General features: G+C 40.8%; 1 protein-coding gene across 1 annotated transcript in view; it reads left to right on the plus strand.

The window, feature by feature from the left end:
• Positions 1-19,309, plus strand: part of TTLL5 (tubulin tyrosine ligase like 5) — a 124,186-nt gene that overhangs the window by 20,777 nt on the left and 84,100 nt on the right. Inside the window, exons 10-17 of the mRNA XM_059474234.1 lie at positions 1,048-1,149; positions 1,271-1,362; positions 3,421-3,528; positions 11,395-11,476; positions 12,407-12,468; positions 13,157-13,248; positions 16,068-16,109; positions 18,904-19,017. Coding sequence (XP_059330217.1) covers positions 1,048-1,149; positions 1,271-1,362; positions 3,421-3,528; positions 11,395-11,476; positions 12,407-12,468; positions 13,157-13,248; positions 16,068-16,109; positions 18,904-19,017 — 694 coding nt within the window. The remainder of the gene's footprint in view (positions 1-1,047; positions 1,150-1,270; positions 1,363-3,420; positions 3,529-11,394; positions 11,477-12,406; positions 12,469-13,156; positions 13,249-16,067; positions 16,110-18,903; positions 19,018-19,309) is intronic.

Raw genomic sequence — 19,309 nt, forward strand, 5'->3', positions numbered from 1 at the left:
TTGTGGATTTGCTGGTATAGTTCTAATGGCAATAGGTATTTCTCAAAATGGCTACCAAGTGAGGGCAGTAATGGCATAGTTTTAACTGAGAAATAAGGTCTTTGTTTTTTTGGCATTTCTTTCTAAAGGAAGGATTATGGGTTTTTTTGTCTTTGGTGTTTGTTTGTTTGCTTTTGTAATGTGTTAGCTGCCTTTGTGTAGTTCAGCTTCTTCTGAGCTATGGGCAATAATTGGGAAAGGATGAAGAGAGATGACTATTAATGAAAAAAATGGGAGGTGTATTCTTTTCTGAACATTATTTCATTGCATAACCAGATGATCCAACTTTCTCTCACTCTTCCATTTTTCCAGAATCCTGTCTCCTTTTTCCTGAGTTGAGGCTTCCCCCATATCTACTCCCCTTTTTGTGCAGCTAACCCCGCTGTGCTTGGTACATACTTTTCCTCTTGCTGGGGCTTCTTTGGGGGTAGCATGTGTTTGACTCTCCCCTCAGCCTTTCTTACTCCCCTTATCTCTTTTGAGACATTGGCATCTTAAGCTCTTGTGGTACAGGAGGACTGTCAGAGTGAAGGTGTTTTTTCTCTTGTTGGATTTTTTGAACTGTAGCATGCTTACTGTTATGAGTGGTGGTGATTATCAGTGGCTCATACTGGTCATTCTACCTACCAGATGCTCTGGTTTCTCCCCTCAATTTTTTGAAATTGATCTTTCTCCAAAGTCTGAGACCTAAAATAGGTATTGAATCAGGATTATATGTAGTGTAAGAAAATTATTCCAGTTGGGCTAGATTACTGTTGTAGTTCCTTTCCAGCTGCAACTATTCTATTGCATTATATTCACATTCTATGGCATTATTTTTTCTTGATGTGTCCTTTGAGGATAAATTGTATTTTGCATTTGATGAAGTGTCATTACATGCATTCTTTCCCGGGTGTTGCTGTTGAATGGTCTGTATGGTGGTCTGTGATTTGTAGTGACATGCTTGCTGTATTTAGCAAGAATGCCACTTGCTCAAGAAATACTGTGAATTTTTATTCCTCTTTACAGATTTGCAACAGTGAGGTATGACCAGGCATCCAAGAACATTAAAAACCAGTTCATGCATCTGACCAACTACAGTGTCAACAAGAAGAGTGGAGATTATGTCAGGTACTTGGCTGGAAAATGGAGCCCATTCTTCAGAGGTTGGGTCAGTTTACCTGAGTTGGTCTAATGCTGATCCATAGAGGTAGGCCAGTGGTGTAAGTCTCCTCCTTTCATTTATTTTTAGCTGTGATGATCCTGAAGTAGAGGATTATGGAAACAAATGGAGCATGAGTGCAATGCTGAGGTACTTAAAACAAGAGGGGAGAGACACTGCAGGTCAGTAAAAATCTTGTTCTGTTGTTTCTTTGTTGGATCTTGGTCATCTCAGTAGTGTAAATTCTAAGAAGTCAAGGAAGTGCCCCAGTGAGTCCCACTTAGCACCAGAGCAGGGTGGAGGGAAGCATTATTCTTTACTCATGAGAGCTGTGCATTTATTCCCTATCCCCAGAGATAAGGCTTAACCCCTTCCTTTTTGCAGCTAGTGTTCTGAGACTTTCTCAGGGTGTGTTTCTTAATATTTTACCTACATTTCCCCTTTCTTAAGGTCATTCCATTCGTTCTAAAAGCTTCCCTCCCTCTACTGCTCCCATGGCCTGTTCGGTCTGATGAGTGACCAACCTCTGGACAGCTGTGCCAGTTTGAATGACTCTTGGATGTGGTGTCATCTTTCCATGGCTCAGGTTTTTGCTGGGTGTTTTCATTTAGTCTGTGTTTCATATACAATAGCTCCCTCTTCCACACCTTTGCCAGGTCTGCTGGTAGTAACTGCATCTGCAGAGCAGAATCCAGGTATATCCTTAAAGGGATAATTTACCTGTGATACTGAGGCATCAGTAAAATTACTGATAGCAACTATGGCCCATATTGCTAATGTTGCCAAGGAACACTCAAATGTTGGAGAAAGGGATTTGAATCTGGCTTTCAGATGGAAGTAGACTTTTTTTCCATCATGTGTGTGCATGGCAGTCCAATCCCTTGCACCATATGTGTTCAGCCAGTTGTGAATGTGCAGTTATTAATATTAATACATCTCCACTCCTCAACCCAATCTCAAGTATAGAATATACACTCTTAAATAGTAAGCAAACTACTGAGCAATGCAAGCAGATTTCTTTAACTGTTCATTACAAGACGTGCACCTTTCTCTGATGCATCTGGTTCTGGCCATAGGGAGGCAGAATGCTGGCTGAGAAGGGCTGGCCTTGTCTGGGCTGGCAGGGTTTTTGTGCTCTGGGTTGTTTATGTGTGCTGGGATGTTTCCATGCTGTGTTGGTTCCACTTAGTTGTTTTCTGGTACAGAAGTTCACATCTGAATTTGCTTGCATGAGCTTTCTGTAATTGTTCAGGTCCCTGCATGTCATCATGTGAGCATGAGAAATAGTAATTGTAGAACTAAAGTAAACTCTCTAGTCAAGTGGTTTCTAGAAGATACTCTTTGAAGTAGTGATTGCCAGATGTCTCTGTGGATTTGCTTGTGCTCCCTTTGAGGGGTGGGGAAGGCTGTCCTTTCATCTTTATTAACTTCTGAGACTATGACTCCAGTATTTGTTCATTTCTCCTTTCTCTCACTTCTCTATTTCTTGTCCTTGAAAACAAAAGCAGTGTGGTGTTCTTTCTATCACATGACTCATCCCAAGTCCAGTGTAGAATGCAGGTCTATGTCTAATGCACATCTTTTCTTGCCTTTTGCTTCCTCTGTCTGCTTAGACTCCTGTTCCTGAGCTCTTCACAGGCTCATGCAGGAGCTGGAGAGTGCTTTCTTACTATCTGTTATCTATAGGTCAGCAGGACTGGGAGCTATCACCAGTCACAAAATTTTGAAAAGATTTATGAACTTTGGTTTGGGAACAGCTGCTTTAGAGGAAGGTGCAGTGTCACAGAACAGTTATCTCATAAAAGTTCACAAGAAAAATTTTTCTATCTCGGTGCTATGGCTTATTCTCTGTAGTTTGAGGGCTTATCTCACTAACCCACTCCTGTCTAACCTTTGTTTAATCCTTCCTATACTCCGAGTGGGCAGTGGTCAGACTCCAGCTGACTTGTGCTGGTGTGTTTGCCATATGTTTGTTTACCTGCACTGGACATATACTCATGTTTATCATTCTCACATTCTCATTTGTGAGTATTTTTGCACTAAGATATGTATGCATGTCTGTTTACTTAGGCTTGCATGGATTTTCAAGCATCATTGCTTTGTCATCCATAGGGTCTCATGTGCTTTGATTCACAAAGGTGTATCTCCATTTGCATATTCTCATGCCTACCTGGATATTATGTGTTACTTCACAATCTACTTTTTTCCTTTTTCCTCCTCCCCCCCTCCCCTCCTTGCAGCACTGATGGCCAGCGTGGAGGACCTGATTATCAAGGCTCTAGTTTCTGCTGAGCTGTCCATTGCATCAGCTTGTAAAAGTTTTCTTTCACATCGTGGCAGCTGCTTCGGTAAGACACTGGGGACATCTTTGTTGATTGCCTGCTGAGTACTATTTGGAACCTCCAGCTTTGTCATGCTAGAGAGAAAGTGCATTCCCTAGTTCAAGAAAACTGGATGCTATTTGGTTGTTTTTGGGGTTTTTTTGTTTTTTTTTTTTTGTTTTTTTTTTTATTTTTTAGCATAAGTCTCGGTGAGGGCAGGGGGCATCAAATCTCATTTCACCCTGTGTCAGCACCATTGATCAGAGTCTCGTGCAAGAAAATGAAAACAGGATTATGAAAAAGGACTTGAAGGGGAACTTGGGGAAGTGCTGGAAAGTTGGTGATTTACCAGTGCCCTTGCAAAGAATGGCTGCGGGTGATTAAACACGTTTTTAGAGCATTTGCTATTTCCTCCCGAGCCAGGTAGCAGTGTAGTTTTGCCTTTCCCCAGTGCGTGTGAGGACGGGGAGCAGCCGCGGGCGGCGGGCAGTGCGGGCGGTGCCGGTGCGGGGATGGGCGGGCGCCGCGCGGGGGCGGCCGAGGCCGCTGCCGGCCCGGGCAGGCGCTGCGGAGCTCCCTGCCAGCGCAGGCCGGGAGCGGCTCCAGAGAGCAGCGCCTGGTACCGCCGTGTGCCTTCTCCCGCTTTCCAGTGGCTGCTTCCCAACCTTCCCTAAAGAGGCCTCCTCCTGCTCCTAGCCGTCCTTCACTCATGTGGATGCGTGCACGGAGATGAAGTCTCCGTCAGTGCTTAAACCAAAGGCCAAGCTTGGCTTAGGCTATCCTGTGTTTAGGTATTGGGGCTTATATTTAAACTAGCTGTGACAGGACAGATCCCTTTATGTAGTCCTTGAGTTGCACTTAGATACTGATAATTCTGCAACTTTCAACACTCCAGCATAAATGCATCTTTGGATATTTGAGAGTGATAAGACAGTCAGGAATCAAGGAGCCATGACTGATAGGTTGTTTAGTCGCCTCACAAAACTAGCTACCTCTCCAACCATAGTTTCTCCTGACTGACTCTGATGCCTTTGTAAGTTGAAGGACCTGGTGATACATGGGGATTTATGAGTAAGATAATAGTCTCAGTGAAATGGCACTTTATTGGCTAGTTGAAAAAAAGACATGCCAAAACCACTTTAGCTGCCCCTTTTTTTTGGCTTCTCTCTTTTCCTTCCTCAGTTGTGTCTCCAGAGCTGTGTATATGGAAACTAATGTTTCTAATGTACTTTCTGCTGGGCCTGGCTCTGAGGTTATCCCACTTCCTGCTGCCTCCCCAGGGCTGCACTAACCACCCTCTCAGATGCTCCCCCACAAATAAACTGTTTTGTTCCATTTATTTCAGTGTAAACATAAATTAAGAGCTTCCCAGGAAAGAGAGCTTAAGTAGGAGCCATACTGCTTCCCTAGGGAGACTTAGGCATTTCCAGAGCTCAGTACTTTCTGCCACCTTCCTCCCACAATTAAGTGGTGGTCCTTGTCTCAAGGATTTGAACTTCCATCATGTTGTATGGTTCATTTGTCATCTGTGTGTGTGTCTTTTCTGACACTTTTGCGTTGTATCGCTTTTAACCTTGTAAATATTCAGTTTTTCTAGCTGGAAGTGTTCATAATGGTTCAGTTCATAGTTGTTAGCATGAAGGAGAAAGCTGCAAAGGAAGACTTCAAGGCAGCATGTTGAGTCTCAGACAAGAGCCTTTTTTAAATTTTTTTTTTTCATTCTGAGCTGTGAACAGTGAAACTGAGTGTGTGTCCTGAGGAGGGCTGATCATGTGAAAAGTATCTTAGAAACCTTTATCTGAAATTCAGATGCAGAGATGGTATCTTGTTTGGAAAACTCCTAAAAAATATAACTAAGTTGTATTCTACTCTAGTGCTTGTAATGCTGTTATAGGGAATAGAACTCCTGTACAATTGCCATTTTCTTCCTAAAAAATTAAATCACAATTACTTATTTGTCCAGATGAGGTTGCCCACTTTATTTCTCTAATTGTTTAGTACTGCACTGATCTTCAGTTCTTGCACAAATAAGTTTTTATATGTACTGTACTTGCTTCCTGGATTTAAAGGATGAGAGTTTATTCATGGCTTCATTTTCTGGGACTGGTGAGACAGGCTGATTCCTGCTACCAATGCATGCCTAGAAAGAGAGTGTGCTAGGTCAGGAGGGTCCTTTTTCTCATGTCAAAACAGAGTGCTGGTGACAGTTTGTGTAAAGACTGAGTTCCGTTTTGGTCATGTAATGTGAGCTATTTACTGCATTCTAGTAATAATCAAAGGACTTGGGATGTTCAGTTTTGTTCCTCTGAAGTGCATCACAGAAGCACTGCAAGTACTACATGATTTTGTTGTCTTGTTCATACACTGTTATTAACAAAGTGATCCCAGTCATCTATTTTGTTCTTTGTAATTAGCTAATAATTCCTTATGTAAAATTAAGCTTGTAGTAAAAATTGTTTCAACCAGTAAGTAATTCCAGAGGAGGGCATGCTGCAACTCTCCAGATCACTGCCCTGTCCTGAAGCTGGTCACCAGCTGAGTCAATGGTCACCTCTGGAGCCTTCTTTAAGAGACAGATAAATAGATAGATTTTGCACTTATTTAAGGGATGTGACATCTCAGTGTGGGAACAGGAGGTACAATAGGGCTGCATATGCCCAGGATGATTACAGACTGCGTTTTTCTCCCTCCTGAAGTAAGCATGGCTGGGTAGGCTGGAAAAGGCAGTGAGGCCTGCTTTCAGGCAGAATGAAAAATCTCCCTGTGGGATTGGTTTAGTAGGGTAGGAAATGAAGGTGGCTGGGTGCAGCACATATTTTTGCCAGCAGCCAGGTAGCAGCATTTTCTGCACTCGCTGAAGTGTGAGCCTAAAGAAGCACCAGATTGAAGTCCTCTTGTTTCATTTATGTTCTAGGAAACCCAGCTGTGACACTGTTGAGCTTGTCTGCAATTAAGAAGGCCGGCCAGGATAGGGTAATGGGCATATTGATCCCACCAAAGCAATGACTTTCTTATTTAGCTGCTTCTGTGTCTTAAGGCTGAATTGGTCAGGCTTTTGCTTTTAATCACATCTATATTGAGATAAAAGCAAACAATGCACTGTTGTATGACTTGAGTGGGGGTGAGCTGGAGCTAAATGCTTTAAAAAGTCTTCATTTGTGCCAAATCACCAGTTTCACAACTGCCTGTGTTGCTGTTCTTCATGAACATTTAGCTTTCTGAGTGGTGGCAGTTGACCTATTTAGGGGAAGCCTTTTGTAGTTTTGAACAGTGCTGGCCTGCTCCATCATGAGTTTTCCAGGGCTCTAAAAACTTGAGATTCTTAAGGAGTTTCTGTACACACTTAATTGATGTGAGGTGAGCCTATGCTTAGTGACTTAAGTCAACCATACATATAGCACACATATTTCCTGTGTTTTTCTAGTTTCTTACATGACATGTCACAGAAAAGCTGAACAGGGATTTCCTTATTTCCTACCATTACCTTTTTTTTTTTTTAATGAAGCTTAAATCTGTTCTTCGCATCAGTCTTTGCTTTGAAGCCAGTATGTAAAGATGCCATTGGAATCTGAAAAAGGTTGTAGACTCCTCTGGCTACAAGCAGATTCAGGAGGCCTGTACCCTTCATGACAGGTGTTTTGATGATCTGATTGGTGAGGTAGATTTTATAATGTAACTGTATCTTGAAATTTGACTAAACTGTCAGCTGAGTGTGAGGGGTAAAATGAGTTCAAGGGATAGGTCTTCTAGTCATAGCTTTTATAGGAACAGGGGGTCTATCCCTGCACTGTTTTTCTTACTTGTCACTTCATGGCTCTAAGTGGTACCTGTCTGATATTGATTATTTAGTACCCAGAGCTTGGTTGAAAGACTCAAGATCCCTGTTGCTGCAGAAACTTTCTTTAGGAAGTTGTTCTCAGCTTAGTAGCACCAGTTTTCTTCCTCAGAAGGCTGGAGCAGACCTAAAAAGCTTTTATGGCTGTTTTTGGGGGACTTAGGAAATGACCAGCACTGTCAATTTATCGTCAATGGACTTGTGTTATCGAAGTCAGAATCAACCCTGGCTTCTCATTCTGTCTTCTGCTGCTACTGGTTCCTGTGGTGGCATTAGGGTCTTCGCCAGATAGATGACATCAAAGTGAGGAACACCAGTTTATTCTTGCCTCATGGCTTTCTTGGAGTGTAAGAGCTTGAAATGGGAACTAATGAGGTTGGGAAACATGCTCTCTTTATCCTTCACTTCATGTATCCATCTAGAGAGTCAGATGGCTTTTATTTTAGTCTACCTGGTATTGTTTTGTTGATTTGTGCATTTGAGTTTGTTGAGGACCAAGTAGCCACGTATCTACTCTTAAGTTCCTCAGTGCTGGAAGGGAAGTTAAGTGGTTACTGGAATATTAACCTCTGCTCACTCTGGTATCACACACTGGGTTGAACAAGTTTATACCTTGTGGATGATAATTTATTTACTCAGTAAGATTAGGATTGCAAAGGCAGCTGAATCTGCACCAAGACTCCCATTCTTTAATGTTAGCCTTGAAGCTACTTGTCCCCTCTTATTGGGTCCTTTTCTGTAATAACATAGAGATAAAACTGTTCTCTGTTAAAATAAAATTCTCTTAAAAAGAGAATTAAACCTTAATATAAAACCAGAATGAATAGGAAGGAGAAATTGAAGACTTGAATTTCAGTGGCAAAATTTCCTTGCATTAGAAATGTCTGTAAGTATGCTCCTACATAAAATGAGGAGATAGGTTTTTATTGCATTATCAAAAAATAGTTACATGCTGTGCAATTTTTTTCCCACTGTTTGTGTCCCTTCATAACATCAGGTTGTCTCCATTTAATTGTAGAGTATGTACTTTGCAGTAAAGCTTTTTTTTTCCTCTAGGGAACAAGCTGCAAAGAAAGACCAGAATTACAGTGACCCTTTAGGAACTGAGCTTATTCATGCTGTGGAAAAACATGAAAAATTTCTTTATGCTACTGTGCTATCACTTGTGACTTAGTTTCTGTGCTTAGAGAGAATAACAAATTCTTTGAGGGTATTTTGTAAAAGAGAATGCTGGTGCAGTCTTGGAGAGGATTGTAAGATAAACTTGGAATACATGGGAGTTTACCAGAACCAAAAAGCCTGAGACTATCTCTGTAGCCTTTGTCTTAGTCTTAGATAATGTCATTGGCAAAAAAAATCTCTGGCTGAGCTGTTGCTGTTAGACTGCACACTGAAGCTAGGCCTTCTTTTGGGAGTGAGAAGCTCAGTCAGCAGTGACTTCTCTTTGGGCTTTAGAGGAGGAACAGGCAGGCTGTTCCTGCTGAGTCTTGGAAACAGTTGGTACCTCCTGATATAATTCCAGTCTTTAGCAAACCGTAGAGGTGAAACATGCTGTTGTGGATTCTAGTAGCAGGAGAAGGCACTATGGAAACTTGGTATCTTAGTTTCTTCTGTTCTTCCCTTATAACAGTAGTGGCACTAGGTGGCTTGTCATGAATCTAGCATTGCCACAGTGTGAGGCATGTTTTGCTCTTTCAGTTGTTGTTCTCTTTACTCTCTCTGCAGAGGGAAATGGCAGCCTTGCTGAAGTTGGTAATTGCAGAGGATATACTTTTAATTATCCTATGCTCGTGTGACTCCACATCTTTGTCCTGCCTGTGTATTTTTTATTTCAAATGGTAGTGGAGTTTCACAGTGGAAGGGTACTGTGACTACTGTGTTTTATCTAGGAAGTGCATTTTCTAAATGTGGAAGAGGGCCAGCAAGATATTTCTGAGTAAACTTCTGACTGTTCTTAGCACAAAGATCTGCTCAGCCTTGCATGTAATCTATGAGGCTTGATTCAATTGCCAGAACATGGATATTATCTAGCTCCTGATGCCCTGAGGCAAGCAGAGACATCTCTCTAGGGCTTGTAGAAGTCTCAGAATATGTGAAACTTGGGGCATTATGGAGCAACAATGGAGACTTCCTAGGAGACCCTAAGTCATTGCAAGTGGCTTTAGAATCTGTGTTTAACAATGGAATTGAGTCAACAGGGATACCCTGAAGAACTTATTGTCCTAATAAATAAGGCAGACACAAGGGAAAGGAATGTGAAGCTCCAGCAGCATGGTTAGAGCTAGCTGAGGTCGAAAGGTTTCCCATGTGTATTTGAAAAAATGGACAGAATGACTAACTGGGTGGGAAAGATGGAGCTTTAAAGAGCCAGCAATTTGCAAGAGAATTGTGTGGGAGAGGAGCACAAAGTCAGAGGAGCCAAAACACTAGGAAAGGGCCTCCGAGGGGCCAAGGAAGGGAATGGCCAGCAGCAAAAGAAGTAGGAGCTAGTCAAAACAAAATGCACTTCTTCCTGCCTGGGGCTGGGAGGCTGCAGACCAGCAGCTGCTGCAGGCCCACTCATTGCTTCTCTGCCTTGGGCATGAGCTGCTGAGTTTTCTGTGCTGTTAATAGTCATGGGTCTTCACCAAACCTGAGACTGTACTTTGAAATAATGTATTAAAGTAATTTGGAAGTTTCTCTTGGTCAAAATGCTTTACTAATATTTACCCTTACTATCCCCACCTTCTCTTTTCCCTCTACGGCAGCCATTCCTGTCTGGGGAGCAAGAGACCAAAATGTGGATTCAGCCTCATTTCTTTGCAGTGAAGCAGTTCTTTAACTCTCTGCTGTTTTTGTTTCTCATTCAGTGTCTGGCTACAGACTCTAGAAGAGTGAGCAGGCAATGCTCACTCTTCTGCCTTTCCCTCCTTCCAAGCCTCCCCCCTGACCCTAGCTCATTGACTTCCCATTTTAAGGTGCATGAGCTTTCGCACAGCTGCCTGCATAGGAAGATCTTGTCAAGCAGTCCAGCTCCCCAGAGCCAGCATCAACATCAGGCAGGAGACAAAAGGCCAGGGCCAGAACTAAAGGAAAGAAACATAGCAAAGAAGTATCCTGCTTTTATTTCAGGCACTAGGGAACTGGTTAATTCCATGAAAATCCTTCTCTGCCAATACCCTGTTTAGTGGTGTTTAAAAAAAAAAAAAGTTTAAGTTGCCCTGATGATTACAAAGTCTGTTTCTTAATGCTGAAGGAAGGAATTGCATGCTTCTGATTTACACTCCTCTTTGTGCATCCTTCTTGCAACTCTTTCCAAACTAGAGAAAATGTGTATAGAGAGTGAAATAGTAAAATCAGATTTGGAATGGGAAGCTGGCTCCCATCTGACCTGTGTAGAGCAGAACACATCTAGCAGATGTAATATGTTATGACTGGTTTAGAAACTAAGGAAAAAATATTTCTGTTGTGGTTTGCTTCAAAGTGGCAAGCTATCAATAAGCTAAAGTTATGGAAGGTTGTCCATGTAGATGGAGTTGCTGAGGAGAAGTCTGCTGTAACCCCATGGGATGTTGCAGAAAACATATAGGAATAATTTAAAAGAAGCTGATGCTTGAAAAAAGCAAGATTTTCTCTAGCTGACTGGAACAATGAATAAAGGGATTAAAAAGTGGACAGGAGAATGAAATTTTGTTGTTTCCAGGATCCAGTGGAAGAAGTAGATTTAACCTGCTATGCTTGTGTCAATTCTATGTGAAAGCAAGTGGTAGGGTTTTGTATGAACTACAGCTTGTGAGCAGTAAAGAGTTTTTTATTTTTCTACATAATACTTCCCTAATATTTTTGTTCCCCTGTTCCCCCCCCCCCCCCCCCCCCCCAGGGCAGAATATATTTATGTTTAATTCTGAGGATGTGAAAATTGCTGCTTGAGGAATGTTATTATTTGTTCATCCCTAGAGAGTTTACTGGATTTAACATGTATAATTTAGTTTCTACCAGGTCATTTCTATCTACTGTTGGACCTTATGTGAATGTTTAAAGATGCAGTGAGGTAAACTTGGTGTCTGCTGTGTTTTCAGAGCTCTATGGTTTTGATGTCCTTATTGATGACACTCTGAAACCCTGGCTGTTGGAAGTGAACCTGTCCCCATCATTGGCCTGGTAAGTGATTCCCCTGTCCCCATCATTGGCCTGGTAAGTGATTCCCAATATAATATTAGGCAGGAACTGTTGCTGGAGATGGTTGTCTTGGAAATGTGTGGTCCAAAGAGGGCATGGTTTCCTGATGCCTGCAGATTTTGTTCCACAGCTGATTGGCAGAGAGGATACTCCTTTGCTTTTTTCCTTTGGATAAACAAACTTACTGCAGCAATACGTTTTGAAAGAGCCCAGTTGGGATTCCTTTTTTTAATTTACTTTTTAATTATTTCTCTTCCGTTGTCACTGTTAACGATTCATAATCTCTCATTATAGATAAATTTTGGAGCTCTGTCAGACTATTGTGTTGGATTTCAATCTTCTTGGCTGATAGAAACTTTTAGATTTTGGAGTCCAAGCAGAGTTCAATCAGTTGCACTTTACTCAAGTATGTAGAGGAGTTCTTGGGCTCAGTCTAGTACTCTAATCAGATAAATGCTAAAGAGTGAGTGTTGACTTGGCCCTTATGTTGACCCTCATGCTCTAATGGAAGTTGAGGGTTTATTTTGGTAGATCTCTCAGCTATAACTTTATGTGGAAGAGGCATAGTTAAGTGTAGTTTTTAGGAATTCTACAACAGTAACTTTTATCTACTTCATGAAATGTAACATGCGTACATTCAAAGAAAATGCTTCTAGCCCTAAGGAGAGTTTAAACAAAGCTGTATGTGTCTGCATTAGGACACTAAAAGCTGTGGAAAAAGGATAAACAGATTAAGCCATTGCTGTCTGATCTTTACCTATGTATGTGAAAATCACCTAATTTTTTTCTTGTTTTTACCTGTTTTAAGAAGGCAAGGAAGCTGTATTGGAAGATATACTAAATACTGATGCATTCCTCTCATTTAATGCCAGACAAATAATTCCTATTATCCTCTGTTGCATGTGGGGACAGTGATGCTCCTTTGGACCTGAAGATCAAAGCTAGCATGCTTTCAGATATGTTCACTCTTGTAGGTGAGTGAAACAAAAAAATCCTTCAGTCTTTCCCTCATTTAAAACCAGTTAAAGGTAGGTTCATGAGTTGCGTGTTACTAGATGAGTATAATAGGTATGAACTCTAGTTAAGGAGAGCAGCTGTATTTAGCATTGAGAAGTGATATGTGGATATTTCAGCTTCAGAATAATCATCTGTTTGTGATGCTTAGGTGGTTTTAAGAGTCCCTCATTTAGTATTTGAAGACACTCTCTTTAGCCTTCAGAGTTAGTATTCATGCATTTTTAAAGTTGAATGTATGGGTTTTGGTTGGGTGACTAGACTTGGAGTACTGTCTAGAGCACAGTGTCCCTTGCATCTTGATTTAGTTGCTTGATGCAATTTGCCTTAGTAGTGAAAGAAGTAAAAGTGTCATCAGGTATGCTGCTCAGCTGTTTAAAAAACCAAGTCTGTCTCTGTGCTGCTATTCAATAACCCATTTATTGATTTAAGTACTTGGTCTTGAAGCAAGTTTTTTTTTCAAAAAATGTAATGCAATTACAGTTTAGGATTAAACAAAGCAAGGTATAAAAAAGAAAAGGATTCTTATTGGTCCTTGGGCAGGGACAAGAGGGTCTTGTATAGACTGAGTTGGTGAACAGAAATGCTAGATTCATCTTTCAGGCTTTGTCTGTCTTGAAGTTCTCATGCAGCTCTTGGTGCCCATAGGCTTTGTGTGCCAGGACCCAGGGCAGCGGTCAAGCCGGAGCATTTATCATTCATCTGAATCTGTCAGAAGAAATCCATACCAGAAGCTGCAGGTAAGTGACTTTTACAGGCCCTGGCTGAGGAGCATAGGAGGAAGTCATTCTCATAGAATTTGACTCATGGGTGAGAGAGGCAGTGAGTGAGATTATCTGGATTTCTAGCATAACTATGGAAGATGAAATCTTTACCTGTGGGGGTGGTGGGGCACTGAAACATGTTGCCCGAAGAGTTTGTGGACTCTGTATCCCTGGAGGTGTTCAAGACCAAGCTGGATGGGGCTTTGAGCACCTTGTTCTACTGGAAGCTTCCCTCCCCATGGCAGGGGAGTTGGATCTAGATAACCTTTAAGGTCTTTCCAACACAAACCATTCTGTGGTTCTCAGGGGATACACCTGCATTCTGGGCTGTTCAACCACTTTGATTTTGTTGTGGATAACAAGCTTCCAGGACCCTGGAGCTTTATGAATGTCTCTCCAAGACCTTCTCCTAAGTGAAAAACTTCTTGCATTTGAAGTTTAAGGCTTCTTTCCCATTCTCTTTTGGAATCTCACTTTCTTTCCCATGGATCATTGGACTGAGGCCTCATGTATCTTGCTGTGACTGCCCCATGTCTTTTCTGTTGAGGTAGTGCTTTCTCAGCACTGTAATGTGGAAGGACAGTTGTTCTCCATCTCTTTTTGTCTATGAAATGGATTCCATAAATATCTGTGGAAATAGAGCATTCACAAAGGGGGCAGGGAGATCTGTTACATCACTTGGACTTTCAACTCATTTCTCCTCAGGCAAATAGGCAGATGGTGTTCTTTGACATCTCTGCAGCTGGTGGTGCTGTGATGGACATGCAACATGGCTGTGTAGCTCAAGTTCAGTTAGGAAATGTCAAGTCATTTTTGTTCAGTGACAGTGTACTAAGACACTGTGCGTTTTGGTATAGGGAAAGCTCACAGAAATTGCAATGTTTTGTCTCTTGTAAAACTCAAGAGTCTTTAGTCGCTGTGAGAGAGGTGAATAGCTGGTAAGATGAAATTTGAGCATCTTTAGGATGCATGTCTGAAACTTCTAAGACAGATATAAGCCTTAAATACAGATCACTTTGACTGTATAGGTGCTCTTTGTAGCAGACAAAAGGTATGTGAGATAAATTAGAAACCATTCAAAAGAATTACCCTTCTTAGAGCAATGGCATCAGATCCTGATGATTCGACAAAATTATACAAGACAGTCTCAGAAAATTAAGCTGTTGTAAAGAATTGAATTTTAGTGAGGCTTTCAACTTTGTTTTGCTTAACAAATACCCACAAAGAGATGTAAGGTTGGCCGGTTGAAAGTTGCAAAGATTCATACGACAGTGCATTGGTTATGAGACAGGATTAGGTGATTGCCCTAACTACCTATATTTAATAGGAATAGGTTTGTAATGCAGTCATAGTTTTACAGCATTTTTTTCTTAAGTACCTAAGTGGAAATCCCATGGCTAGATAGGTATTTAGATCTTTTCATGGTCCCAGAATGTTTTAGCTTGTTCTTTGCTGAATATGTTCTATCTCAGATTTTTGGATTTTCAATACCTGTTCCAATTTCCTATTGCAAAGGCTATATGGAATCTTTTGGTTTTTCCTACCACCTTCATGATGTTTTAAGTTTTGATCATTCATATAGGCCATTTTTCATAATTGTAAAATTGCTGCTTGAAAAAGAACTGTTGGTGCCTGTGCTCTTGAGAGTGCTCTTGAATAACTATCTTGAGATGGTTACTCTCTTTTCTGAGTTTCACCAGACTGGACTGCAAGTTTCTTGTACAATTACTTTGGTTTGGCTCTTCGAACATTTCTCCCTCTAGGGAGATGAACAATTTTGCTGCTTCCATTGTAACTTCTTGTGGATTTGGGTTGGAGCTCTTTCAGTTAATTGCAAGCAATGGAGGGACCTTGATCTGTTTTGAGTAGGCCAACTGTAGAGAGGAACTTGTCAGTAGTACAGCTAGAAATGATAGGTCTCCTGAGAATCCTTTCTTCCACCATTTGCTCCTGTTGGGTGTTGGAAGAGGAAGACACTCTGAATACCACTGAAGGCAAGAAAAATCTCAGCTCTGATGATTGTTTGCTTTTGAACCTGTCCTTAAACTGGTTTTAGTTGTAGGCCTGATACCAGGTAAGTAATACTTCTTGACATTCTGATGTTTCTACACCTGTGTTAGAATGTTAAGTAGTATCTTTTTTCTCCACAAGAACTGGAATATTGTTGATATATTTAAATGAAAGTACTTGCAAAACTATGGGATTTTTACTTTTTTCCTTCCTCTGTTCTGTGAACAATTTTACTTGACAGCATCTCTTTCTCCTTGATACATAGCTATTAAATATTTTTATGTGGGTGACTCTTAATTTACAAAAATATGAATTTTGCTCATCATAGTTGAGTTCAGTGTGCTTTTGAAAACCATATGTCCAGGTGCATTCTGCACAGTTGAGCACATCTGAGCTTAGAATGAATGCTGTGTTTGGAATGGGGACAGGATACATTTGTGCAGGATATGAGGGAGATATAAGTGGTTAGCTTTATCTCTGCACTTCAGTTATCATAGAATCATAGAGTGCTTTGGATTGCAGAGTACCTTAAAGATTATCAAATTGCAACCCCACTGTTTGGACAGAGACACCTTCCACTAGACCAGGTTGTTCCAAGCCCCGTCCCCCGTCTTTGAACAGTTCCAGGGTTGGCAAAACTTCTCTGATCCACTTGTTCCAGTGCCTCACCACCTTTTGCTTATACTGTTTTGTTTAGGGTACTTGCCAGTCCTCAACAAGTCAGGCAGGGGTCGTAGTGTCTTGGAGAACACAAGATTTTTATTCTCTTTGTGTGTCTCTTGCAGCGTCCTGTGTCTGCACAGTCACAAAGAGCAAACAGCAGATCAGTAAGTACCCTTCAGCTCCATCACCCATGTAAGGGCTACACTTTCAAATGTTACTGTGTGCAATGCTTTTGGCATTGTTAATCCCCAAATATATTTTACAGTTTGAGTAGCCTGGGGCAAGGGGGATGGGGGTGAGAGGGAAGTCAACATGAGAAGAGGACATGGCACCAGCATGTTTCCATGCAGCAAAAACAAATGTTGAAAAAAATATTTACATTGCTTCTAGTAGCTTAAATAAAAAGTAGGTGAAGCTTGCTGAGAGTCAGTCAGCTGGATCAAATCCCTCAAAGTTTTTAAGACTACAAGTCTGAATGATAAGGTAAGCACAGAAGAATCTGTGCAGACAAAATTCAGGTGGCCCTACAAGAGAAGTAATCCTTTTCTTTGAGGCAGTCCTCTGAAGGACACTGCAAAAGTTTGAGAGTGAACTGGGTCAAAATAGATGCAGAGAAAAGAAGGATTTCTTAAAGTTAATGGAAAAATATGGGACTATTTTTAGCCTAAGTGAGACTGATCTACCTATCTTAGTATTATGTTTGTTACCCTTACAAGCTGTATAGACAAATCAAAATTAGTTTACCATTCTAAGCTATTGGCCATGTGGAGACATGTTAGGCATTATTTTGCTGCTGGGCTTCCTTCACAAATGTAGTAGGAGTTATTATTTTTTAATGGGGCTTCCTCATCAGGAAGAAAAGGTAGATGGAATCATCTTGAGAACCTAATTCAGTCTGTTCCCTGCTGTTTGTCATTCTGAGTAAGTTTAGCTGAGGTTCAGAGGAAGGAATATTACTGAATTACAAGGTTTTGTAGAGAATAGGAATGATCTTTGTGCCAACTGCTGTCAGTGCTTATTAAATTAGAATCATGATTTGGGAACCAAGGATACTTGCAGAATTGGAGATATACCTGATTGGTTTGATTTATCTATACTTTTATAGATAAGCTGGGTCAAAGAGGAGACAAGATCTCTGAAGTTGGAGACATTTCTGTGCTACAGCCAGAGGGTATTCTGTAGTGAAATATGGAAAAAACTGTGCAGGAAGTCCAGCAGAGAGAGTTTTCTCTAGAATTTTGACAGCCATGTAGTTTTGCTCAGGGAGGAGTCAGAGCTGCCCAATACATACACATACATTTACTGTTTGTATTTGATGCAATCATCTCTGTTGTGTTGAGACAATGGAAATGATTTCATTGAAGTGTTTCCTTAGTAAAGCAGATAATTTAATAGATTGAAGAATTTCCTGTAATATTCTCTCGGAACAACAGTTCTCACATGATGATGGATTGTTATGGTAGTGCCAGGAAATGAGAAATGTTTTTAAGGGAAATGGTTTTTGCCTCTCAGGTTTTAGAGAAAGTTGTTAAGCAACATTTTTGAGCTGTGGAGTAGAAATGGAAGGAAGCTTAGAAAGAAAGACTAAAAGTCTTTTAACTTAGTGCCATCCACAGCATCAAGCAAACCTGTTTGATTACTGGCATTTTATTTCTTCTACAGATGGTTGTGTCTCCTGCCTTTTTATCCAGATTGTCTTGTTTTCTCTTATGTTTTTAATCAGACTTAACAAAATGTTACAGCTGGTACCTGCTGTGTCTGTTTTTTCTTTGGATTTTTCTGTGCCAATCACTGCAGTATTACCTATTCTAGTGCCGTGCCTGTTGCTTTTGTTGTTGCTTCGTCTACAGATTCTGAGTAGCTGCTTCTCATTTCTGTTGAAATGGAGAGAATGGAATTAAATTCCCATAGTCTTTACAAATAAAGATGCTTCCTGATCTTGCCATGGAGTTTTTTTTTATATTTGAGCAGTATGGGATATTCCCTTGGATTTACCCACCTTAAGGTTTCTGTCAGGTTTTTCTCTTCTTTCTAGATTAAGGCTTTCTGTGCATTCTTTGCTCAGTATAGAGCTAAAATAAACTTTTGAATTTAGTAAAAATGCTTGAGACCTTCTCAGTAGACTCTTTTAGTGCTATTTTTGCAGAAGTAGTTTATCTAAACTGAGCCTAAGACCATCTTAAATGTACTTGAGAGCAAATTCAAAGATTTTTTTGCTTGGATTTTAAAATTCTATAATCCTGATGATTTGAAGACATTTTGAATTCCTGTTCTTTTGTTAGAATTGGCCAGGACTGCCCATCAGGTTAAAAATAAACTTAGTGACACGGTCTGCAAATTATTGCTTATTTTTAAAAGTTTGCATATGTATGCAAATTTGCATGATGTGTCTGTGTACATCTGCAGAATGTGTCTGTTAAGTGTGAGAAGTAGCAAGTTGAAATTGAGCAGTATAGCAACAGAAGAATAAAAGGCGGTGAACTTTTCCCTGCAGCTTTTATCTCACCGGGGAATCACAGTTCTGTTGTTCTAGTATAGCAGCACAGCTAGAACAGAGAATCATGGTTCTGGTACCACTGATGTGTGAATTCAAATGTATTTGGTTCTTGTGAATGCTGACTCCAGTGCCCCTTGGGTGAGGATTTTCCTATATGACATTCTGACTTTGCTGGTTTTGGTATGTCTCCTGTTTTTGCAGAATAGGCCAGAGGCGTAAACACTGGCAGTGATGCCTGAATTGTGCCTGCTGTGCTAAAATCTAAGAATCTGAGTACTCATATGTAGTGACACTTGGGCTGTGGACTCTTCAACAGCTGGGGTGTGGAATTGTGAATTGTGGCCTGTAGTGCTCTGAAGTGTAGATCCTGCTAGGAATGGGGTCCTGGAATTTGAATGTAATTTTTTTAATATGAAAATTGAGAGAGGAAAAAAAAAAATCTGGATTCACTATCTCTACAGCATACCCGTCCTCTGTCTGCTGGTGATGCTGATGTGAAAAGCTCGATGCCCTTAGGCAGGGAAAAGGCAGCAGGAAGGCACAACAGCTCTATGCTAGGCCTCTCCATGGAGGAGGTAAGGAGGCTATTAAATAGCTTTTATTTACCTTGGCTTATATGCAGTATGTGGGGCTATTTGCTCAACAAATGGCAGGTGCATATAATGAAAAATGTGAGAGAAGAAGAGTAATTTTTGAAACAGAATTTGAGTTTTACTGCTCGTATTGCCTTGCCCACAGTCATGCCAAGCAGAGATGTGCTTGAAGCAGTGATAGACTCCTTCCAAATTTAAATGCAAGACAAAAGTCATTAAGGATATCATTATCTACTCAGTCCATTTGCAGGACTGAATAGTCTTTTTTTCTGGA

This window comes from Ammospiza nelsoni, chromosome 6, assembly GCF_027579445.1.
Source record: "Ammospiza nelsoni isolate bAmmNel1 chromosome 6, bAmmNel1.pri, whole genome shotgun sequence".
NCBI classification, from domain to species: Eukaryota; Metazoa; Chordata; class Aves; order Passeriformes; family Passerellidae; genus Ammospiza; species Ammospiza nelsoni.